The sequence below is a fragment of the Camponotus floridanus genome, unplaced genomic scaffold (genome assembly GCF_003227725.1).
Source record: "Camponotus floridanus strain SB8 unplaced genomic scaffold, Cflo_v7.5 scaffold39, whole genome shotgun sequence".
Classification (NCBI taxonomy): Eukaryota; Metazoa; Arthropoda; class Insecta; order Hymenoptera; family Formicidae; genus Camponotus; species Camponotus floridanus.
Genome location: NW_020229536.1, coordinates 1 through 25,788, shown reverse-complemented (window position 1 = coordinate 25,788; position 25,788 = coordinate 1). Strand labels below are relative to the sequence as shown.

The 25,788-nt window shown below is 34.4% G+C and overlaps 4 protein-coding genes across 14 annotated transcripts in view; 3 read left to right on the top strand and 1 right to left on the bottom strand.

The window, feature by feature from the left end:
- LOC105248001 (protein cycle) overlaps positions 1-5,633 on the top strand; it is a 29,914-nt gene extending 24,281 nt beyond the window's left edge. For 7 of the 11 annotated variants that reach the window (XM_025411285.1, XM_025411281.1, XM_020026484.2 and 4 more), the window contains 10 exons: positions 13-105; positions 654-771; positions 1,378-1,560; positions 2,266-2,512; positions 2,666-2,804; positions 2,970-3,088; positions 3,164-3,237; positions 3,327-3,490; positions 3,552-3,702; positions 3,995-5,633. In XM_025411285.1, coding sequence (XP_025267070.1) covers positions 13-105; positions 654-771; positions 1,378-1,560; positions 2,266-2,512; positions 2,666-2,804; positions 2,970-3,088; positions 3,164-3,237; positions 3,327-3,490; positions 3,552-3,702; positions 3,995-4,179 — 1,473 coding nt within the window. In that variant the 3' untranslated portion in view covers positions 4,180-5,633. Of the gene's footprint in view, positions 1-12; positions 106-653; positions 772-1,377; positions 1,561-2,265; positions 2,513-2,665; positions 2,805-2,969; positions 3,093-3,163; positions 3,238-3,326; positions 3,491-3,551; positions 3,740-3,994 lie in introns of those variants that run through there. The other 4 variants (XR_003123187.1, XM_025411287.1, XM_025411286.1 and 1 more) reach the window with 4 other exon arrangements.
- A 671-nt stretch (positions 5,634-6,304) lies between these two features.
- LOC105248000 (DNA-directed RNA polymerase I subunit RPA43) lies at positions 6,305-9,008 on the bottom strand. The gene is made up of 3 exons (XM_011252502.2): positions 8,711-9,008; positions 7,962-8,104; positions 6,305-7,884 (listed from the first exon to the last, which is right to left on the bottom strand). Exons 1-3 carry the CDS (start codon positions 8,896-8,898, stop codon positions 6,422-6,424), a joined length of 1,794 nt encoding a protein of 597 aa, XP_011250804.1. The 5' UTR covers positions 8,899-9,008; the 3' UTR covers positions 6,305-6,421.
- A 5,640-nt stretch (positions 9,009-14,648) lies between these two features.
- Positions 14,649-17,268, top strand: LOC112638859 (gastrulation defective protein 1 homolog). Its single transcript, XM_025411295.1, has 2 exons — positions 14,649-16,775; positions 17,081-17,268. Exon 1 carries the CDS (start codon positions 14,796-14,798, stop codon positions 16,758-16,760), a length of 1,965 nt encoding a protein of 654 aa, XP_025267080.1. The 5' UTR covers positions 14,649-14,795; the 3' UTR covers positions 16,761-16,775; positions 17,081-17,268.
- Positions 17,186-20,052, top strand: LOC112638858. The gene is made up of 3 exons (XM_025411294.1): positions 17,186-17,269; positions 17,386-17,587; positions 17,656-20,052. The coding sequence occupies exons 2-3, from the start codon at positions 17,416-17,418 to the stop codon at positions 19,893-19,895; spliced, it is 2,412 nt and encodes an 803-aa protein (XP_025267079.1). The 5' UTR covers positions 17,186-17,269; positions 17,386-17,415; the 3' UTR covers positions 19,896-20,052.
- The last annotated feature ends 5,736 nt before the right edge of the window (positions 20,053-25,788 follow it).

Here is a 25,788-nt window from a genome sequence, read left to right as displayed (position 1 = left end):
GTCTTATTTCAGGCCGCGGAGGGCTTTGTCTTTGTAGTGGGCTGCGATCGCGGAAGAATTCTCTACGTTTCCGAATCCGTCTCGCAAACTCTCAATTATTCTCAGGTAAAAGAATTTACCTATATTTAATTTTTCAATTTTTTCTTCGTATCACGAGTCTGTCACTATTTGTATACGCATGCTTATAAACTCATTTCACGTACGCAATTCGATATTTTACGTACATACATAAATGTTGGAATTAAGTTACGTAAGTTTTATTGGAATTCCATTAATTGCATCTAATTTAAATAAATACTGTATTGTATATGAAATGCATCTTTACCGTAGAATTGATTGACAACAATTGTCATTGTTATCGTATCACAATTCTAATTCGCGATTATCAGCTACTTGTCATTTTTACATTTTCGAATATTCGTGAATGAATTAAATTAATAATGGATAATTGAAGATAAAGCTATCTCTAAATCATATTATTGATTAAATAAATATCTAGATTATGAATTTTGGTTGATAAAAAAGGAAATTCTTTCTTCAAAAATTAATACAATTAATACAGTAGTGCGTGATCTCTCGAATCGATTATATTCTATTTAATTTTTATAGAACTGTTTAGGAAAATGCAACGAAAAATATTTGTGTCACTGCAGGGTGACTTGTTGGGTCAAAGCTGGTTCGACATTCTGCATCCGAAGGATGTCGCTAAAGTAAAGGAGCAGCTCTCGTCCTCCGATCTCAGTCCGAGGGAGCGATTGATCGATGCGAAAAGTAAGTAACCACTGTAATAAGTTGCTGCAGCGACTCTCTCCGAATCTTCGATTCGGCTGATTCTAGCTGCGCGCGCGAACGATAATTTCTCCGGTTGTAGAAACTTTTCACCTCTGAAGCCATTAATTATAGCATCTCTTTCGAGACATTGCCTCACGCTTAGCACGTCAATCATAGCGAGCGAAAATTATTATTTTCGCGCGCGCGAATCTTTTCCACCTTCACCCGATAAATGTCAGTCGTTCAGCAGCATTTGCTCGCGTATAAACCTTGTCGATAAATCTTTGAATTAGCTTGCCTATTAGATAAGAGCATTGCGAAAGTTCTACGCCAAACGAGGCTAAAAGAGGCGAAGAGTCGCTGAACGCGTCTAATGTCAGAATTCCTCGGACATTACATCTGCATATATAATGAGATTTTAATTCTGTAGTATTTAAAGCTAGTAATTACAAGATGAAAAGCCTTGTAATAAACGTTTCTGCGATGATAAAAAGAAATATGATAAAAATATAGAAGGGAAGAAAAAAAATTTGCGCAAGAAATGGCGATAAATAAAAGCAAACGATCGATGGACGAAATGTTATTCTGTTATTCCGATTGTTTCAGCGATGTTACCGGTAAAAACCGACGTGCCCCAAGGAGTATCACGACTTTGTCCTGGTGCGCGAAGATCCTTCTTTTGTCGGATGAAGCGTAAAGTCGATGGGGTCCGTTGCGATGAGATGCAGGTGAAAGAGGAAGTCGACACTACCACTGGCTGCCACAGGCGGAAGAAGCAGCAAAACGTAGGTGAGTAAGATTAATTCTCATTATCTTTTGTAATCGAGTTTGCACGCGTACATGCGAGGAAAGGGAGGAAAATTAGAAATTTTCATTCGATCATCGCGGATTAAGAAATCTCTTATTTTATACAGATGATTATGGTTAAAGCGTAATGTGACTTCATCATTATGTATTCCTACAAGATGATTCAAAACCTTTTTAGAAGAAAGAACTCACGCCCGAATCCTTCTGCCAAAGAAGTTCGATTTTTTTCTACCGTTCAATTTTCTTTCTCGAAAAATGAGATATCTTGCAGTGCGGAAAAATATGTGACGATTCATAGGAATAGGATTTGAAACGGGGATGCAAATGTGTCTTTCGGACACTGAAACTCGCACGCACGATCGGAGATATGGTATGAACGGTCCTTGCCGCGTGGCTCGTCAAAGGTGAAAAGTGGAGACTGTACAGTATCATAGTCATCGGTGAAAGGGTCATCGATATATCCTCATCACATAGCTCGTCGGCAATCATAAAGTCCCCTCCCCATACGCGTCTTTTACAATTCCATCTTCTATATATAAATATGTGCGAAAGATGTGAAACATATGTATAAAATAATACCTTATGTGTTTGTAATTAATTATATAATATAATGAATATACAAATATATTATTTATACACTTTCCGAATCTCATTCGCAATCTCAATCGACACAAATACACGTTTCAGATCGGAAGTATTGCGTAATTCAATGCACGGGTTATCTAAAATCCTGGGCACCTGCAAAGATCGGTCTCGAAGAGCAGGAGGGCGAGGCCGACGGTGAAGCTTGCAATTTGTCTTGCCTGATCGCAGTCGGTCGGGTTCAAATGGCAATATCGACGACAACATTGCCGTCGAGGAAGCCCCATTTGAGACCCATACAATTCGTCTCGCGACATGCGATGGATGGCAAATTTCTGTTTGTGGACCAAAGGTATCGTTCAGATGAATTATTTAGAAGCTATTACTTGGAACAATCTCCGAAGTATTATCGTAGATTTCGCATATATATATATATATATATATATATATATATATATATATATATATATATCGATATGAGAGAATAATTTTTTTCGTCATTTAGAGCTACTCCAGTATTGGGCTTTCTACCTCAAGAACTACTGGGCACCAGTATGTACGAATACTATCACCACGATGATATTCCCCATCTAGCAGAGTCTCACAAAGCCGCGTTGCAGACCCCCGAGCGCATTACGACGCAGGTAATTAATATAAATCATTTGCAATCACTTTTTTGCAATGCTACTCGTATTAAGATTATAATTATATCCGCTGTTAACTACCTTTTTCGCGAGTTGATCAAATACTGCGTTTTCATATAGATGATTTCACGTTACTTGACAAAACTTGTGTTATTCTTCTTGCAGATCTATAGGTTCAGAAGTAAGGATGCGAATTTTGTCAGACTGCAATCCGAGTGGAAGTCCTTCAGAAATCCATGGACCAAAGACATCGAGTATTTAATCGCCAAGAATTCTGCTATCTTGTGAGTAACGATTATCATCCCTTGCTCATCCCGCGCGATGATACCGTATAAAGAGCTCTCTATTACTCTTTTCAGTTGCGATGCGTTGAGTGGAAATAACGGATCCGAGGATTCGAGCGTGCAGGACAACTATGATTACTTTACGCAGAGTAAGTACGATTTGAAATATATTCTTTTACAAGATCATAAACATATTGTCAAAGTGATTGAGATCATGTATTTTTTATAACACTTGCAGGTAATGATGGATTAGAGAGACTAATCTCGAGCCACGTGGAGGTAAGTAAGATCGGTCGGCAGATAGCGGAAGAAGTACTGGACCTACAAAAACGCGGGGAAGATTCTTCCTCGGGTAGTAGTCCTGGTCCAGCTGTGACAGAGCCCGCTTTATTAAACACCGAGGTAAATATGTCTTAGACCGTCAATCCTGACTCAAGTTTTTATTATCTGCTTTTCATTAAAGTCGCAAATCACGACGACGACATCGCCGGAGAGGGTACCCGACGTGTCCCGGACAGGTGGCATCAGCAACGACAATTGTAGCAACAATCCCACATCAACGTTCAACCATGTAGCGAACAACGTGCAGCTCAACAGCATCGCGAATGACCAAGGTCATAGCTATTACTGTCTCTAAGGAGTCGGTTCTTGGTGTGTAGTGCGATTGCCAAAATTATTCAAAGAAGAGAAGAGATTATAAAGAGAGCGAAGTTCTCGCGGCTATATATATATATATATATATATACACACACACAAATAGAAAAGAGGAATGTTTTTAGTTGTTTTGTTTATTGTGCATGGCAATATAGCATTGATTTCTGTCGGTACACAGAACACTCGTGTATATCAATTCGCGTATACAATATTAGTGATATCACGCACAACGTAACATTCACTTCCTTTCAGGAGCGTCACCAGACGAAGACATGATGGATATGATTGGTGGCACTGCGATTAATGAGTCGCCAAATCCGATCCCGTCTGATGGCAACGACGAGGCAGCGATGGCTGTCATTATGAGCCTGCTGGAGGCGGACGCGGGCCTAGGTGGTCCTGTGGATTTTTCCGGATTGCCTTGGCCGTTGCCATAGTGTTGTACACATATTTTAGAATGCGGATATTAGACGTTTTGATCAAAATGCTCGAAATAAGACTTGGTGCTGAAAAAAGGTGCTTGTAAGTAATACGGACTGCATTAAATTAAGCAAACTGTGTAGTTTCTAAACGGAATCGCGATCGATTTAATTGATGATCGTTTTTTCCAATGAAGTAAAAATAATCGTGAACTCATACAACTATGTATATAGTTATCTCTCGTCAATCTTTTTGAAAAAGGGATGTTCGGCGAGGTAATTTGCGATAATCAACAACGAGAAATGGACAAATGCTGAAATCCCATATCAAAAAGTATACTGTGGTGATGCGGACAATATAGTGTGAATAATAATTACGTTTTAGTGACAAATTGACGTTATATGTGTAAATACATGGCACGTGTGTACGTATGCGTGTAATATAACGTTTAAGTGTACCTAATTAAATTGTAAGAATATCTGTTCGGAGAATATCTGTTCTGAGGAGGCTTTTATCTAATCGAATGAAATGTCTGCGCGCAATTTTCGAAGCAGTTCTTCCTAAAAATTTCGAAAAAAATCGATATTTGCTGAAATGTGTTGCAAGTGCTCGCGTTTAATTTGTGTGAACGTGCTATTGTAAAAATAAAAAAGTATGAACATTTATACTTTACTATATGCATTTGCATGCGCAAATAATAAATTGGAAAATTATAAAAGACATTTTTTTGTAACGCGGAATAATGAACTCATCGCGCAAGCAATCGCATGTTATTTTCGGTAGACTCTTCATTTTGTACGTTATTTTTAAATGCCAAATGATGCCGAAAATATCGATATATGAATTGAACAAAGATCACACCATCAAATAAATTGTAAATAAGCTTAATTTTTCCAGTACTTTGTAATTGAAAAAAGAAGATAAAAACAGCAATTAATTAGCTTCTCAAAGTTTGTGATTTTTTTAAAACTATATAATAGTTTCTTCTTAAGTAATATTGTTAGTCATTAATGAATGGATGAAAAACAATCACAAAGTACAAACGATCTCGAAAATAAAACTTTTAAACTTGGTGGACGTATAGGATAAGAGATTTTTTTTTATTCATTATGCAAATCGCTTTTCGGATTATCGAGCTAGAAACGCAATACACTATCTGTCATAAAGTTTGATTTATAACATTTGTCTTACGAGAAGTACTAGAACTATATATCTAATGCCGCATTTTATTTTGCCATGACGCACGATTTTCAAATCAACAATAATATTATAATAATATATTTATAAAAAACGCAAATGGAACGTGCTAAAGTAATATAAGAATTCTAATGTAAATAATATATATGACATTCTGCTGTAATTTATTGTCCAACATTAAAAAAAAGTGATAAATATTTACATCTTGATACGTTGACTATTCAGTATGAATAAATCTTGTATGTAAATTCTCTCTCTTTTTTGTTTCGGATTAATTTGAATTGTAAAAGTTTCTTGTATAAAAAAGTTTCAACTATTTAAGAATATAGTTATATACACATATCTATATATATTGTATTTAACTTCTATATATCAGGTGAATGGTTACAAAAGTATATTTCTTATATACAGCACAATAAAGAAAAAATTATTTGTGATTATTTACAGTAATATACATTAATAAGAAAAATTATCGAACAATATATTGTATAGTTCAATATGCGAATTTATCTTTTATAATTCCCAAGTTCAAATGTTAACGACGTTAACATCTGCCAAATATAAAATCACTTTGTTAAATATTTAATAGAAAATAATTTCTGTAATTGCAAATGTCAAGATAATAACTGTTTATAAATATTTGTATTCCTTGGAATCACTAATCAGATAAAGCTGAAATAAACAGCCGAAGTACACAACTTAATCTCTAATGATGATGGTGCATCTAGTTTCAAAGCTTCAAATGTCCAAATCTCGGATTTGTAGAATACATCATTATATTGTGTATGTAAGGTAATTTGTATCTATTAATAAAAATGTTTTTATGTTTCATATTATACAATATCTATCACTCTATACATAATTATTTCGTCTTATTTTTAAACTTATTATTAATCTATCAAAAAATGCAAAATTGTCAATTAATTAAAAAAAAATTAATTGCTATACATTTTTATTTTTGTCGCAATTTAGACATAATCCATGAAGAAAAGGAAACCAATTCTATGTATGTTATGCATAGGGTCAATCTGCATACGAATATTGGTTTGTTTATAGTATCAATTAGTATATAGTCAACTCAGACTTTTCAACTTTTATTTTAATGGGAGACTTTAATTCTAAATTTGAATCAAATTTCTCAGTTTTTATTTTGATAGAAGTTTTTAATTCTGAATCTGGAGATGTAGATGTTTTTTTCCTCTTCTTGCAACTTTCTAAATAATCAGATGCAGTTTCATTCTCTGTATCAGTCTCACGAGATTTTTTACGTTTCTTTCGATGTTTAGTCTTTTCTCTATCGAAAGTAGTATCTTCTGATATTCCATTAGTTAAATTTTCAATCTTAATAATTCTATCTAGATTGTGATTTTCGATAGCACTGTTTGTATTATGGATATTATCTTCACATTTAATATTTTTATGGCTACTGCTATCTGTATTATTATAATTTAATTTGATTTCGTTCTTATTTTCAGAGATAGATTCTGGATCAATTTCGCGAGATTTCTTATGTTTCTTTCGAAATTTCTTTTTTTCTTTATCAGAAAAAGCATCATCTGATATTCCATTCCAACTATCAATCTTAATAGCGTTATTATTAAGATACTCCAGATTGTGGTTTTCAGCATCGTTTGTATTATGGATGTTATCTTCACATTTAATATTTATGTGAATATTACTGTTCAATGTAGTTTCATTTTTATCTTCAGAGGTAGATTCTAGATCACTTGCATGAGATTTTTTATGCTTTTTTTTGTATTTCCTTTTCTCTTTTTCAGAAATAATATCGTTTTCTAATGTTTGATTGATTGAAGTGTCAATCTTGACAGTACTATTCAGATTTTGATTTTCGATAATATCTGTATTGCTGTTAATTTCATATTTAATATATTTGTAAGTATCGTTATCTGTATTATTACTCGATTCAGCTTTTGTTTGATATGTAAGGAAAGATTCAGAAACAATCTCGTGGGAATTTTTATATTTCTTTCGGTGTTTCTTTTTTCCTTTATCAGAGACAGTGTCATCTTCATTAACTGAATTCTCAATAATGACAGTGCTATTCTCATTAAGCTCTTCAATAGTACTGTCTGTATTATTATCTTCATATTTTATATTTTTATAAGTATCAATATCACGGGACTTTTTATGCTTCTTTCGATGTTTCTTTTCCTCTTTCTCGGAAATATCATTTTCTGATATTTCATCATTTGTCTTCTCAATCTTAATACTATTCAAATTGTGGCTTTCAATATCATTTATCATATCAGTAATATTTTCCATATTGTGGATAATTATACTATCTGATAATCTGCAGCCTTGCAAATAATCAGAATTTAAAGTGGCACGAATAAAAGGAGGCTTACATTTGTTGTCTACTTGATTTATGCAGCATCTTATTTCTTGACCAACCTCTACTGAATCTCCTATCCATTCTTCCTCGTTATCCGGCTTTGGAATAGATATAGTGTATATTTTATGCACTAACACTACAATATGATCCAAGCCTTTCTTGTTCACTATACCTGTAGATAAAAAATAATTCTAAATTTCTTTATAATTGACTTTTAAGTATATGATAGTTAACAAAAGTATAATTTACCTTTTACAAAAGAACCAACTTTTGGACGAAACAAATAAAAGTCTGCTTCTATATCGATATGAATAAAGGGAGAATCATAGAGTACTTCTCCAAAATTACTAAGCACTTTAGGATTTTTAAAAGCTAATACAAATCCATTCAACCTAAAAAAATACAGAATTGCTTAATTAAATTTTGTCAATTTTTCAATATTATTTGTCAGACAAATTTTGGAATATACTCTTAAAAAGGAAGAGAACATTTTATATCATTTTACAATAGATTTAAATATACGATTATCTCTGATGCTATTCAAGCATACAAGAAATAAATTAATAAAATAATAATAAAATTACAACAAGAATAATTGTAATAATATAATCTCAAATCTTCTTTTTATTTTTTAAATATATTTTAAATATATTTTTTAAATATATTTTAAATATATTTTTAAATATATTTTAAATATTTTTTAAATATATATAACCCAGCAAACACAGAATATTACAGCAACATTGCTGCAATGTTGTAATATATATATTACCGCAACATTACTGCAATGTTGTAATATTGAATATTGCCGTAATATTGCTGCAATATTCTATGTTTGTTGGGTAAATATATATATCTTTTAAACATTGAATGGGATTTAATTAATGTTTATGAATGAATGATAAAATATATTTAACATATAAAAGATAAGAAGTATATACTGTTCTCTTTTATGAAACATGTAAAATATAAACATGTGTGTAATGTGTGTTACATACTCTTTGTCGTAATTGTTCAATGACGATTTTAATATTTGATTCAGACCTCGCTGAATGTTAATCAAATGATAGGGATGTAATGCAAGATGCTTGGTGGTTCTCTCAAAGTGCACGTGAGCATCTTCTTCTTCCAAGAGCCCGCTGAGCTCCAGGAGGGTCCATGTTATCTTTTGATTTGTACGATCCATTTTACTTCAAAATCCTAACATTGCACGATATAACGTTAAAATTAAGTTATAATTGCATGGATAAAATTGATAATGGACAATCGTACACATAACCAACTACGCCGCATTAGTACATATTAAGGCTGCTTTACATGAAATCATTATCTAAATCTAAGGCTGAGTTTCCATTGAATACTATGCTATTGTATTTAGATATTTCATATATATCAGCCTTTACTATGCTTTAACATTAGCCGCATTCAGCGGACTCAACAGTTGGGCAACATTACTAGATTTTCCGATGTAATTCAATGCTGATTGGTCGGATCTGAAAGTAGAAACCAATCATGTTCGATGCGATGCGCATGCGCTCAACGCTGATTGGAGCTGACCGAAGCCGACCGAGCGTGCACAGAGAGACTGAGAGATGTCGTGGCTCGCTTTATCCCTGGAAGTGATACTCCCTCTATAAACATCAACAACAAAATATGAACTACAAAACAAATGTCCACGAAGGTTCTCAGAGGATAACATATATGTCCCTCTGATAATATAAATAATATAAATAAAAATATAAATAATTTAATTAATAATAATTTATTATATAAAAATATTAATATGTTCTCTCTTTTCCTTGCTATTATTTATATTATATATTTATATTATATATTTATATCATATGTATAAATATTACATTTAAGTGTGGGTCCAAGAAGCAAATTTCGGATATTCACTGTAAGTCAGCCGCTCTTCGAGCGATCGGGACGAGATTTAAACGGTAGTGCCGCGAAATGGTGTAGAATTTTATGCAAAAAGAACGAAATCGCGTCTGGAAGTCGAGATATAAATTCGCTGTTTTTCGTCTGCGCGCGGACGGTCGAAATCGTGCACGACGCCACGCATGTTGCCTGCCTATCTCGCGCGATATTCACTGTAACGCGGCGAGTAAAATGGCAAGCCGAATGTAATCGTTCGATTAATTGATTAAATACTTATATATACCGAACGAAAAGATGAATCGGAATGCAATCGTTCGATTAATTAATTAAATATAGATACTACGATCGCGGCGAAGCGGTGGGCGGGTCGCTCTCCGAAACATGATGGTGGTTTGCGATATATCGCGATTGTTCCGTGATACATCAATCGTTCATAATTAATTAATTTAAAATAAAATATACTTCTATTTAAAATGTCGCGTGTATATATAGTACGCAAAATATTTCGGCAGAGAATTATCAATTAATATCATATGTTTGGCCTTGACGACGTATAGCAAGCGGCTATACATGTCATAGCTTTGCCATCATTCACACGGTGACACTCGAATATAGAAAAATATTTAACAACATGATAATTAAGTAAAGAGCATTAAGAGCCCACAAACCAATTTGTTTCTTATAATTTATATTATCAGGAGAATATATTTTGCGAGGAGGTCGATGATGCGTTGATGACCTCTTTACAAATCATGTTCTCCTAATAACGCAAACGTAAAAATTTTCGAAAATTCGTTTCTTATAATTTATATTATCAGTAGAATATATTTTGCGAGGAGGTCGATGATGCGTTGATGACCTCTTTACAAATCATGTTCTCCTAATAACGCAAGCGTGAAAATTTTCGAAAATTCGTTTCTTATAATTTATATTATCAGGAGAATATATTTTGCGAGGAGGTCGATGATGCGTTGATGACTTCTTTACAAATCATGTTCTCCTAATAACGCAAACGTAAAAATTTTCGAAAATTCGTTTCTTATTATTTTATATTATCAGGAGAATATATTGTGCGAGGAGGTCGCTGATGCGTTGATGACCTCTTTACAAATCATGTTCTCCTAATAACGCAAACGCGAAAATTTTCGAAAATTCGTTTCTTATAATTTATATTATCAGGAGAATATATTGTGCGAGGAGGTCGATGATGCTTTGATGATCTCTTTACAAATCATGTTCTCCTAATAACGCAAACGCGAAAATTTTCGAAAATTCGTTTCTTATAATTTATATTATCAGGAGAATATATTTTGCGAGGAGGTCGATGATGCGTTGCTGACCTCTTCACAAATCATGTTCTCCTAATAACGCAAGCGCGAAAATTTTCGAAAATTTGTTTCTTATAATTTATATTATCAGGAGAATATATTTTGCGAGGAGGTCGCTGATGCGTTGATGACCTCTTTACAAATCATGTTCTCCTAATAACGCAAACGCGAAAATTTTCGAAAATTCGTTTCTTATAATTTATATTATCAGGAGAATATATTGTGCGAGGAGGTCGATGATGCTTTGATGATCTCTTTACAAATCATGCTCTCCTAATAACGCAAACGCGAAAATTTTCGAAAATTCGTTTCTTATAATTTATATTATCAGGAGAATATATTTTGCGAGGAGGTCGATGATGCGTTGATGACCTCTTTACAATTCATGTTCTCCTAATAACGCAAGCGTGAAAATTTTCGAAAATTCGTTTCTTATAATTTATATTATCAGGAGAATATATTTTGCGAGGAGATCGATGATGCGTTGATGACCTCTTAACAAATCATGTTCTCCTAATAACGCAAGCGTGAAAATTTTCGAAAATTCGTTTCTTATTATTTTATATTATCAGGAGATTATATTTTGCGAGGAGGTCGAAGATGCGTTGATGACCTCTTTACAAATCATGTTCTCCTAATAACGCAAGCGTGAAAATTTTCGAAAATTCGTTTCTTATTATTTTATATTATCAGAAGAATATATTTTGCGAGGAGATCGAAGATGCGTTGATGACCTCTTTACAAATCATGTTCTCTTAATAATGCAAGCGTGAAAATTTTCGAAAATTCGTTTCTTATTATTTTATATTATCAGGAGAATATATTTTGCGAGGAGGTCGAAGATGCGTTGATGACCTCTTTACAAATCATGTTCTCCTAATAACGCAAGCGTGAAAATTTTCGAAAATTCGTTTCTTATAATTTATATTATCAGGAGAATATATTTTGCGAGGAGGTCGATGATGCGTTGATGACCTCTTTACAAATCATGTTCTCCTAATAGCGCAAGCGTGAAAATTTTCGAAAATTCGTTTCTTATAATTTACATTATCAGGAGAATATATTTTGCGAGGAGGTCGATGATGCGTTGATGATCTCTTTACAAATCATGTTCTCCTAATAACGCAAGCGCGAAAATTTTCGAAAATTCGTTTCTTATAATTTATATTATCAGGAGAATATATTGTGCGAGGAGGTCGATGATGCGTTGATGACCTCTTTACAAATCATGTTCTCCTAATAACGCAAACGCGAAAATTTTCGAAAATTCGTTTCTTATAATTTATATGATCAGGAGAATATATTGTGCGAAGAGGTCGATGATGCGTTGATGACCTCTTTACAAATCATGTTCTCCTAATAACGCAAACGTGAAAATTTTCGAAAATTCGTTTCTTATAATTTATATTATCAGGAGAATATATTGTGCGAAGAGGTCGATGATGCGTTGATGACCTCTTTACAAATCATGTTCTCCTAATAACGCAAACGTGAAAATTTTCGAAAATTCGTTTCTTATAATTTATATTATCAGGAGAATATATTTTGCGAGGAGGTCGATGATGCGTTGATGACCTCTTTACAAATCATGTTCTCCTAATAACGCAAACGTGAAAATTTTCGAAAATTCGTTTCTTATAATTTATATTATCAGGAGAATATATTGTGCGAGGAGGTCGATGATGCGTTGATGACCTCTTTACAAATCATGTTCTCCTAATAACGCAAGCGTAAAAATTTTCGTAAATTCGTTTCTTATAATTTATATTATCAGGAGAATATATTTTGCGAGGAGGTCGATGATGCGTTGGTGACCTCTTCACAAATCATGTTCTCCTAATAACGCAAGCGCGAAAATTTTCAAAAATTCGTTTCTTATAATTTATATTATCAGGAGAATATATTTTGCGAGGAGGTCGATGATGCGTTGATGACCTCTTCACAAATCATGTTCTCCTAATAACGCAAACGTGAAAATTTTCGAAAATTCGTTTCTTATAATTTATATTATCAGGAGAATATATTGTGCGAGGAGGTGGATGATGCGTTGATGACCTCTTTACAAATCATGTTCTCCTAATAACGCAAGCGTGAAAATTTTCGAAAATTCGTTTCTTATAATTCATATTATCAGGAGAATATATTTTGCGAGGAGGTCGATGATGCGTTGATGACCTCTTTACAAATCATGTTCTCCTAATAGCGCAAGCGTGAAAATTTTCGAAAATTCGTTTCTTATAATTTACATTATCAGGAGAATATATTTTGCGAGGAGGTCGATGATGCGTTGATGATCTCTTTACAAATCATGTTCTCCTAATAACGCAAGCGCGAAAATTTTCGAAAATTCGTTTCTTATAATTTATATTATCAGGAGAATATATTGTGCGAGGAGGTCGATGATGCGTTGATGACCTCTTTACAAATCATGTTCTCCTAATAACGCAAACGTGAAAATTTTCGAAAATTCGTTTCTTATAATTTATATGATCAGGAGAATATATTGTGCGAAGAGGTCGATGATGCGTTGATGACCTCTTTACAAATCATGTTCTCCTAATAACGCAAACGTGAAAATTTTCGAAAATTCGTTTCTTATAATTTATATTATCAGGAGAATATATTGTGCGAAGAGGTCGATGATGCGTTGATGACCTCTTTACAAATCATGTTCTCCTAATAACGCAAACGTGAAAATTTTCGAAAATTCGTTTCTTATAATTTATATTATTAGGAGAATATATTTTGCGAGGAGGTCGATGATGCGTTGATGACTTCTTTACAAATCATGTTCTCCTAATAACGCAAACGTGAAAATTTTCGAAAATTCGTTTCTTATAATTTATATTATCAGGAGAATATATTGTGTGAGGAGGTCGATGATGCGTTGATGACCTCTTTACAAATCATGTTCTCCTAATAACGCAAGCGTAAAAATTTTCGAAAATTCGTTTCTTATAATTTATATTATCAGGAGAATATATTTTGCGAGGAGGTCGATAATGCGTTGATGACCTCTTTACAAATCATATTCTCCTAATAACGCATTTATAAAAAAAAAAAAAATTTCGCGAACAATTAATGTTCGAAATAATTTACGCATTGCCATCCGCATTTTGTGGGCTCTTAATGCTCTTTACTTAATTATCATGTTGATAAATACATAGAGCCGTATTATTTACCAATTTATTTTGAAAAATATTTATTTCATCTTTGAATATTACAGTATCTGTCGCGATTGAATAATTTATTTATTATCAATTTACACACATAAGTATTTAATTGTTATATAGCACTGGTGCTACCGGCATTTCGTGCACATAGCACGGAACAAAACCAGAAATTGTGCAATTATATATTACCCTCTGAGAACATTCATGGACTATGACTTTGTAGTTCATGTCCATGTTTTGAATGTCCATAGAGGGAGTATCACTTTTGGGGTCACTCCATAGCTTGGACATGAACCATAGCTCAGACACGAACCATGTATTATTATCGACTGTAAAGGATGTAGTTGACGTCCACTTTGTCAGGGAGCGCATTAGGACAATATACCCGTTAAAGCGAGGTGGCCGCTCTCAGGTTTCTCTCTGCTTCCTGCCATGGATATCACTAGTTTTGTGGGATTTCTACAATATAAAGTTTTCTACAATGGTTTTCTCTGTTTTCTCTCGAGAGTTTGACATTTCTCATATTCGATTATTTTATCTTTGAAAAATATTTTTCACAAGCACAAACAAACAAACAATAAGTAAAATTGTATATAAGTTGTTGAATTTTTTATTTTATGTTGATTGTTATACATCATGTCATACAAGTAAGTAGATACTCTGTTGACTTAATATCAAGTCACAATTAAATCGGCAATATGAATTCGAAGAAGACCATAACCTTCGGCAAGATAAGCAGAAACTTAGAAAAACCGACAACCGAGGCATCTGTCGAAGTCTCGAACTCCGGATTCGGCACGTTTGGCAAAAAACGTGAGGAGAACAATGTGAAAAAGATAGAGGAGATCAAGCCGGAGGATGAGGAGGAGACTCAAAATATGCAGAAGTTGATGGGCATCACGGGCTTCGGTAAGAAAGCCAAGTCGTTCGACGTTCAGGAAATGCTGGAGAACATCACCAAGACCATCAGCAGCAATAAACCAGCTGCACTTGCGGCGGATAAGTCTCCCGACAAAAGTACCGAAGAGTCCGAGAAGAATGACAACGAAGAGAGCGATGATGAGGATGATTTCATCGGCCCACCGTTACCGTCTTCGTTGTCCGTTGATTCAGATGCGACAAAGGAAAAGAAAGAAAAAGAAAAGAGGAAGGACGAGAGCGACGATGATGACGAATCGTCCGATGCCGAGGAAGAAGTAACGCTAAGAGACAAGATTCCTTGTACACACGAGGTTTCAATGAATCATGGCACCAAAGCGGTCATCGCCATCGCTGCAGATCCATCCGGAGCTCGATTAGCATCTGGATCTGTTGATTACGATGTCTGCTTCTGGGATTTCGCTGGTATGGATACATCCATGAAGAGTTTCAGGACCTTGCAGCCTTGTGAGAATCACCCTATCAAATGTTTACAATATTCCACGACTGGAGATGTAATATTAGTGATATCAGGATCGGCACAGGCGAAAGTTTTGGACCGGGATGGCTTTGAAAAGTGTGAGACTGTGAAGGGGGATCAGTATATTACAGACATGGCGCGTACAAAGGGTCACACTGCTAGTTTGAATAGCGGCTGTTGGCATCCGTTTACTAAAGAGGAATATTTGACCTGTTCGCAAGACAGTACTTGTAGAATATGGATTCTATATAGGCCACGTGGGCATAAAAGTCTGATAAAATGCAGAGCGCAGAATGGTGTAAAAACAATACCCACCACTTGTGCTTACAGTCGAGAGGGTGCAGCTGTCGCATGCGGATGCATAGATGGTTCGATTCAGATGTGGGATCGCAGAAAGAATTTTGTGAATCCATCTCTCATATTGAGAGGCGCCCATGCACAAGGTAATGAGATATCAAGCTTGAGCTTTTCGTACCTTGGACAGATGCTAGCGAGTAGAAGTTGCGACGACACATTGAAATTGTGGGATTTACGAGCATTTAAATCGCCAGTCTTTGAAATAAAGGGACTGTTTTCACGTTACGACACAACAGATTGCATGTTTAGTCCAGATGATTCAATGATTGTTACTGGAGAATCTCTGAACAAGGGAAAAACAACTGGCAGGTTGCTGTTTTATGACAGTAAGACATTTGATCTAGTCAGAGAAATCCCTGTGACAAACTCACATGTAATCAAGACCTTGTGGCATCCAAAATTGAATCAAGTGTTTGTTGGTTGTGGTAATGGTATTGTCAAGGTGTATTATGATTCCAAGAAAAGCATGAGAGGAGCCAAACTGTGTGTTGTCAAGACACACATGAAGCAGAAACACATTGAGATAATGTCCACTCAACAGATCATAACACCTCATGCACTTCCTCTGTTCCGTCAGGATAGACCAAAGTCAGTTCGCAAGCAGATGGAGAAAGATAGGCTGGATCCAGTCAAATCGAGGCGTCCTGATCTACCAATTACATCCGGACAAGGTGGCAGAGTAGCATCTTCTGGAGGAACACTCAGCTCTTATGTTATACGTAATCTCGGATTGAGTAAACGAATAGAGGATGATCAAGATCCCAGAGAGGCCATTCTGAAGTACGCAAAAATAGCTGAGGAGGAACCTTATTGGATCGCACCTGCATATAAGAAAACGCAACCAAAAACGATTTTCCAGTCTGATGATCAAGATAGTGGACCGAGTAATAAAAAACAAAAAACATAAATTTGTATTTATCATGTACGTTGTACAACTTGTAATTATAAATATGCAACAATTTAATTATGTACAGCAGTATCTGTGGATTAATTAAATGAATATTAATTTTGTTATAAAAGTTATGTGTTTTGCGTATCTATTTTATTTAATCTGTTATATCTTAGATATATTCTTTAACATATTTGGTAATTTTTTTTACAAATTGTACATATTCTTTATTTATATTTTATATTAGAATTTTTTGACATATATGTATCACTACACTTATTGTCCTGTGTAAAAAACTTTAGGATGGATATTGGGCAGGATATTGATTTTATTTTCAGAAAGGATATCTTTCTATAATCTTATATATCTATGGCAGAGAGAATCTTGTTTTGGTCATTTGGTATCTGAGGGCGCTGAGGCTTCTAGATCAGAAGTGGCCATAAAAATTCAAAGAAGAAGAAGAGGGCGCTGAGATCTTGGATTCTAAAATGGCTGTCCATTAGCGGTTCATAAGTAAATAAAGAAAGGTATGAATATATTTTCCCTTTATTTTTTTTTTACGACTTACTTTATTTTTTGTGAACTAAATTTGCAAACGAGATTTTAATGAAATTTTAACTGTATAATATATCTTTTTATTCAGAGCAAACACATTGGCGGAATTTGAACGAGAATGTCTTCCCCAAATTCGTTAATATATAATGCCAAAAATGAAACACCTCAACTGAATCCAAATTCGGAATTAGTATCTGACCACACGCCATCACAATGGTGGAAATATTTGGAATCCCCTAATAGTAAAAGCAATACTTCAACAAGATCAAGACCTAAAAGCATAAGTGCAGGTATGAATTTACAAAATAATTTTACAATATGAATATTATAATGTATTAATAGCACATATATTTTACAGTAATGACTAGAACTAATGTTTTGGAAACGTCAACATCTGAATCAGAAAGAGAACATATTTTAAAAAAGAAAAAAGTTCAATTAAAAGTATCAAGAAGAAAAAGCAATAGCAATGCCTTTTTGGATGTTTTCAATAATGCTAAAGTATCTGTTCCATTAAAATTACGTATGAAACAAAGAAAATATTCCAATTTGCCTAACAATTCAGATAAAGAAGTTTCGGAAAAGAAGTTAGAGGAAATTAATCATGATTCAAGCTCAAGTCTAAGTCCAAGTATTGTAAAATTAAAGTCAAGTATTTTTAAGAGAAAAAGTGGAGAAGAAACAAAAAGTCATAATCTCTTCCAAGATATAGTAAGAGAAAATGATAATTCAGATGTCAGGAAAAAATCAGTTACATTAGAAAAAAAATCCAATCATTCAATATATCAAAGTGTTAATACAAATAAGGATCATATTGATCAAAATATTAATACAAGTAAAGATCATATTGATCGAATAAAAACAATACAAATGTCAAAAACATTATCATTTGAGAATAATGAAGCTGGCCCTTCAAATTCATCAATTTCAACAGCAATGCTTGAAAATAATGTTATATCTGATATTAATAAGACTGTTGAAACTAGTAATGATAGTAATATTGAAGTTAGTAATCGTAAACGTTTCAAATTTAAATCTCATCTTATGGAACGAAATAATACGGATACAAATCCTTTTAAAAGTGCTCTGGCTGAAAATAGAGATACATCTTTGCTTGAACATAATCAGAACAAGGAGATTGATGTTCATGATGCAAAATCTCTAAGAACAAAATCATTAAGTCCTTCAAAAAAGAGTGCTAATAGACTTAAGAAAAAAACTGATGTTACACTTGAAAATGTGCTCTCAAGTTCACCTATTCGTAGAAGTTTAAGAAAAACGACTAAAAAACATTCATTAGATATGTCAGCACAAGTCCAAGATAACAATGAACAAAATACAAGTAATTCATCTTTGGACAATGATGAATTTCGCACTAAAAAGCCTGCATATTTGAAGTTAAAATCAAAAATTTCACCTTTACGTAAAAAGAGTCTGAATAATCCATTCAAGGACATACTTATGGAGGATGGCAGTATTAATGCAAGAAAAAGTAATATTGCTATGTCAGCTGAAGATCATCACATTTCTGTTGAGCAAGATAAAATTACAACAGAAAATAGCAAAGGACATGAACAGGTAGTAATGGAAAGATATTCACAATCAATGAGTCATATAAATGAAGATTTTGAAACATCTCTTAAAATATCATCATCAAATAATGTGCGAAATGTATCTGAAAAACTTAATGTGCAACCAAAAAAGAAAAATAAATTCTCAGAAAGTAACGTGAATGTATCAAAATCTAGTTCACAGAGGAGCGTAATAAGTGAAGACAAATCTGAAGCATCACCAAACAAGAAACAAATTTCGTTTAGCCGCAACTCTATAAGAAACAAATCTGAAATTTCAAAAGAACATGCAAATGTGATGTCTACTGATAGAACGAATATTAATGAGATGGAAACACGTAAAGCTAGAAGTGATAAATTGCTACGGCAAGATAAATTTTTTACAGCACAAGGTGCATCTACATCACACGTTCGGAACTTGTTAACATCGCAAGTTGTCAATGTTGAGGCTTTTGAGAAGATTAAAGCGGAGGTAGACAAATTAAAAACTCACGAGTTGGCCAGGATAAGAATAGCTGATGAGAAGAAAGAATCTGCATCAAAAGCGACAAATGTGAAACTCCTTAGTAATATGCGTAAACAACCTACTAAGAAAAACAAATCTCCAAAGTTTGTTGATAAGGCATACCTAGTAAATGGAAAGGTGTACAAACCACCAAGACTTCCTCGACCCAAACACTGGGTTACAGATCATTTCTATAAGTTCTTGTGGAAACGTATGGAGCCGAAATATCAATTGTCGACTAGAATGCGATCCGAGAAATTCGTGTTGCTGCTGGCCAAGATAGTATCCATCATCGAACGTCGTAAAAAGTATCAGAATTACAAATTGGAATTAGAAGCTCTGATGAAGGAAATGGCTCGTTTAAATATCATCGGTACCCGTAATGATTTTTATCATTTTTGTCAGGATTTTATGCCATACGAATTTCGCGTTAAAGTTATTCCTATGTTAATGCCTGGCAATAAACAAAATATTCCTTTTGAGCCAGAAAAATTGCACACTCCCTTGCTTGAAGAAACCTAACGATTTATCGCAATATGATAAATACGAAAATATGATAAGATAGAATGTTATGTAAAATATTTTTTGTTTAAGCTCCTATTGTTCTATATGTTATATATAATTACATCAAGATTGTTATATATAATCAGTCTATAAAAGTTAACATGTATATAGCTAAGTAATAATATATTAGATAATAATAGAATAATAGATAAATAATAATATATTTGATAAGTAATAATATTTTTGATAAATTTAAGATAAGATCTAGAATAAAAAGAAATATTCCTTTCCAAATTTCTTATTCGAAAGAACAGACAATCGATTTTCGTTTTTATATATTCTAAGATTAGAAAAATTTGTGTAAAAGATATTAAAAATTAGTACAAGTTTTTTGCATATAAACTACATCATTAAATAAACGTGAAATATAATATTGTTATTTTTATATTTTTAAATCAAAAAATATACAAGCAACAATGAAAGGTAGCCCGTTTAAATTACAATTATAATTCGTTCAAATTATAATTATTGATTACAAATGTTTATATAATATTGCAGAATATTATATAAATACATAATCCTCTTTTATTTGAATTTGTATCTTTCATGTTGTACGTTTCATTTTGATTGTGTGTATATGTTTTATGCGTTAAGTATTAATAAGTATATGTGCCAATGAACAGCCGGAAATTATTTGTACATCGCGCGTAGCCAATATTTGCGCTCTCGCTCTCTGTCTCTGTCGGCACCCCATTTGGCATACGTCCTTCGGACACGTGTGACGTACAAAAAGCACTATTCCCACGCCTTCGAGAGATACTCGTATTTCCATTTTAGCCACTTTAAGCGATCCGATATGTATATATCGCGTGTTTATTTACTTATTCCGGTTAACGCGCGTATGTCACGACTGCGTTATATATAGATCATCTATTGTGATCTTTGCGGGGATATAAATATCATCCTAATCGTTGGCTACGATAATCTCTTCGTGCGTGAGCAAACAATTCTTGTTTTTCTTCGGTGTTCACAACAAAAATTATTCATACGTCATTTTAACATGCGTATAAATGGAATAGCGTTAGTCATTGAAACATCAAAATGTTATTAATTTTTTTTTTAGTTTGGAATAATTTATTAGAATATTTAAAAGCATTTGAAATTGTTCAAATTATTACAGCCTTGCTGAAATAGCGATTGTGATATAGATATGAATCAACGTGTTATGAAAATAAACAGTTTTGGCATCCAATACGTTTAAGATTTGCCAATTTTATCTGATTCCAGTAACATATTTCCTTTGATATATTTAAAAGTACAGATAACCGATCTCTGTTCTAAATAAATTTGATTAAGAGCTTTCTCTTTATTTGGAAATTATATTTTAAATTTACAGGAAAAAAGCAAGTTTATCGTACATAATTAAACTTAGAATTTAAAATTTGTATCGAGTACAATCTATGCGAATATATTGTATAATAGTTGCGTTTCGCTTGTGTTACAAGTATTCCAATTATGTGGGTGATAATGTCGCGTCAATAAAATGATATCGTGGCGCTTCGTCGACTTTGCAAATATTTGCGACAAGTGGAAATCGCGTTGACGTAGCTGCGCTCACGCAATTTGTGACGCGCAAGAATCGTGCGACTAGAGATTCAAATTTGTGCAATGTGTGACTGTCAGTTAAAGCCCGGGATTACCGTGACCTCCTGACCTCGGGAATACGCAGGATTTCCAGCATTACGCGATGATGCAACATGGATGATTTCGATCAGTATCGATAAAATAACAAATCTCGTCCCCGATAGTAAATTTAAAATCTCCATTAATCAAATCAATGTCTTTTTCTCGAAGAGATAGCATTTTCACATATATATTGCACACATATAATGTTTGTTTAAAATTATATTTTTCTATTAATGAATCCTGCTAAAAGAGATAATATCTACGAAGAGATTAATCCTCTCTTGATTTTTTATCTAATATACAACTTATCTTTCTAAAAATCAAATAAATCTTGTCCTCGACAATAAATTGAGGATCTCCATTAATGAAATGAATGTCTTTTGGGAAAGATTTCATTATTTGTTTAAAATTATATTTTTCTATTACTGAATCCTCTACTAAAAGAGATACATATTTGAAAAGCGAAAAGATTAACCTTATTTATTTCTTTCATCTAACTTTCATATAACTTTTCTTTTTTCAAAAACAAATTTCGCTCCTGATAATAAATTTAAGATTGGAAGGGATAGCAGTTCCATTATTTACTTAAAAAATTATATTTTTCTATTACTGAATCCTATTAAAAGAGAGATCATTTCTGCGAAAAGATTAATCATATTTATTTTTTCTAATAAATAACTTGTTCTTTTCCAGATTCTTTCAGATTTTTTTTCGTGTCTTAAAAACGATGAATTTTATTTTTTTTCTCGAAGGATTTCCAAATCCTTACGGAGAGTACAGGGTGCGTTTGTTCGGGAGAGGGCAGAAAGAAATGGGAAACAGTAACATGATCTTGCATTAATTAATCGCGCGAGGCTCTCGAAGGCCGCCAGGCATGGTTTGAAGTTTCTAATCTCTATAATGGAACAGCCGCCTCAATTAGGAGGGACTTATTTTCGCCGGGCCGCGATGTTTGAGCGGGCATTTGTGTAGCCACGCGACCGCGCCACGCGTCCGCTCGTTATACCCCGATGGTCGTCGATGGCGATTGTTTCCCCCCGTCCGCGAAAAAATGATTGCCCGGCTCGCGTTGCAATAATCGTAAAACGGTTTCAATGAATCATGCAAATGGCAGATTTGTCTCGATGACAAATCCCGATTGCTGTCTTGTCGGACTTTGCATCGCGATCACAGTCCATTTGACGGATCGAGTCCAAAAGGGGAGATTCGTACGTCATACTTTCGCGAAAAAAAAAACTATATTTTATCGCCTCTACAAATATATCTTTTTTTTTCGTCGGTAACTGTATCGTTATTGATTTTCGCGAGAACGCACGTTAGCGATAGTTGAAGATAACGATTAACGCCAGCCTGGGGGGGGATTAACGGGATCGAGTCTGATTAACGAATCGAAGTGTACTTATGATTTCGATTCCGGAGAACGATCTTTTCGTCGACGGTGCGCTCGAATGTTATGACAATTATGAGTTTTCCGTGGGGCACCCGGGGGCGGCACGTGCCCCCCGACGTACGCACACGTCAGGGGGGGAGGAGGGAAGGGGGGACACGCACGGCGCGACGCGTGCCGCCGCGTGAGAACGGCCGCGCTCACACGCGTTACATGCACACGACACGCACGTGTGTGCACGCAGCGGCGAGATAAAGAGAAAGAGAAAGAAGCGAGTGCGTAAGCGCTACCGGGATTTACTCTTGCGCTCGCTCTCGACTTCTCGCTCGTTGCCTTAGTTTAATGCACCCCCGAAGCGCCGATTAAATTTCGTTCATGTACTCGCTTCTCGTTCTCGTGATATATAATCTATTGTTTAGATAAATGCGTGTCTATATGTTGAAAAGATTTTTTACGTTTCATATAATCATCGTTATTCATGTTTCTTACGTTATATTATTTTTCAAGTAATGTAATAAATATTGTATAAGATATACATGCAATTAGTTTATAATATAATACATATATTGACGGAGTATGTTGATCAGATTTCATGTCATTAATATTTTTTCATATATTGCATTCGGTAAATATATCAAATATAATATAATATATCCGAAAGTTAATAACAGAGCTGTATCACTTAATCCCATAAAGTTTATAAATGCTTTTTGAGATACAGAGAAACGAAATAATAATATATACATACATATATCGAGATATAATATGCGTACAGATATAACGGATGCAACTTAAATGTAATTAATATCGATCGGAATCAAGATAAAGTTATCATATATCAACGTCTTGTCAACCAAGGCGATTGTGCCTTTCGATGAATTCTCGTCAATCATTTGTAGATTATAATCCAATTCGTTCTTATCCTCATCTATTCCCCACGGGCCATTGAACACACTCGTTCCATATTCCACCATATAGTATATTGCAGTAGTATGGATTTGCACGCACGCGTACCTTGCTTATTGAATTGAGCATTGATTAATCGGTGTATCTTGCAGTCTCTTAGAGATAAATAAATACAGTTAGAGATAATAAGTTATATTAATTTTTCTTTGTGAATATTTTATAATTTTTACGAGCAGATAAAAATTATCGAATATATATTAATAATAAAGCTTGATAAATAAATATTTATAAATATTATATAAATATTTATATATATAATATATATAAATATTTATTTAATTAGATTCAAAAAAACTTTTGACAACAAACAGACAAATTTTTATTTGTTAATAATTTTTTTATACACGTTAATAATTTTTTAGTAATAAATAACAGTTAAACTCTTTTAAAAGTTAGTTAGTAAAAGAATATTTGTGTTACAATGTCTTTATACTCTCTCTATAATTTGATATATACATTCATCTTTCACGATTCACACCATTCTATCTTTAAGAAAATTAGAATATTTAAAAAAATTCTCAATTTTCAGAGTTTGAAAAAATTAAGAACTATTAAAATTTTAAAAATCGAAATTCTACTAATTATTTTATATCCAAAAGTCAGAAGAAAGTTTTGAAAAAATGTAGCAAAATTTTCTCATTAAAAAAAAATAAAATATTGAAATTTGAGTGATCGAAAAATTTCACAACTTTTCGATTCAATTAAATAACGGCCAATACGGTTTTCTTGTCAAAATTTTCAGTTATAAGTAATTTGTAGCAGTACGCAATTTGTGGAATGATATGCATAGACATCTTCCTCCGTCCGCGGTATTTAATTCCATCAATTAAAATGATTCCGGTCGGAGGTGCCGGCGCCGCGGAAATTACTATTGCGTCAAGTCGATCGTAATTACCGGTCGCCCATTAACCTTTCTATCTCCGTAAGGGTTAATTGCCTCGAGCGGACCACAAGAGGAAAGCATTTCCACGAGAGATCGTACCGTGAGTGGGATGCGGTGGATACCCGCGAGCTCCGCGCTCGGGGATAATCGTGCGGGGTCGGGTGCGGAGTCCGGGGCTGGGGCCGAGGTAATAAATAGAGCAACGCGGCGATCCGGAGCGGTATTTCGTCGCGTGACGCCGTGACGCGCGCATCGATTCACGGGCCGACGACGAGGGTGCAAGGGCGGGTAGACGCAACTACGGCCGAAAATCAATCCCGAACGCGTGTATCGCACTCGCGCGCGCGACGACGAGGAAAATAATCGGCGAGGCTGTTCTCCTGCTGGGAGAGGCGAGAAGGACGGTGACATCCGAGCCGGTCGCGATGCTGAAGAAATTTTTCGGCAAGTCCGGCCGCAGGATCCTGCGGGTAAGCCGTTGTCCATCAACGGATTAATCGCCTCTCCTCCTCGATCGGGTCTCCCTTGGACTGTTGCATGCACGCACGCACGTTTCGGGCGCATGTTGCGACCTAATTTCACCTGGACACTGACCGGTTTCGCATATTGCTCGATAATTAAAGGGCTCGCGCAACGTTTACTAAGATGAATTTCGACAACGTGTGATTAACTCGCACGGTTTCCTTCACATGTTCCATTTATTGTTAGACGTAAAACTTTTGCGCTAATTATTGCGGATCGATGTTTATAGATACCTGTCGTTGTGTCCGATTCTGAGATAATCCAGTCGTGTAATTACAATAAGAACTCCCGTCGATCTCTCTCCGCGAGAGAGAGAGTTCTGTTTTTTCTTCCCTTGTTATTTAAGAGCGATGTTTTTTTTTACAGGCAATCAAAAAGCTGTCCACTAAGAGTCGTAAGGCCAAAAGGTCGCGCAATCCCAGCTCCTGGCATACGGCCATTCCGGACCTCGAAACGACCTCGCTTTC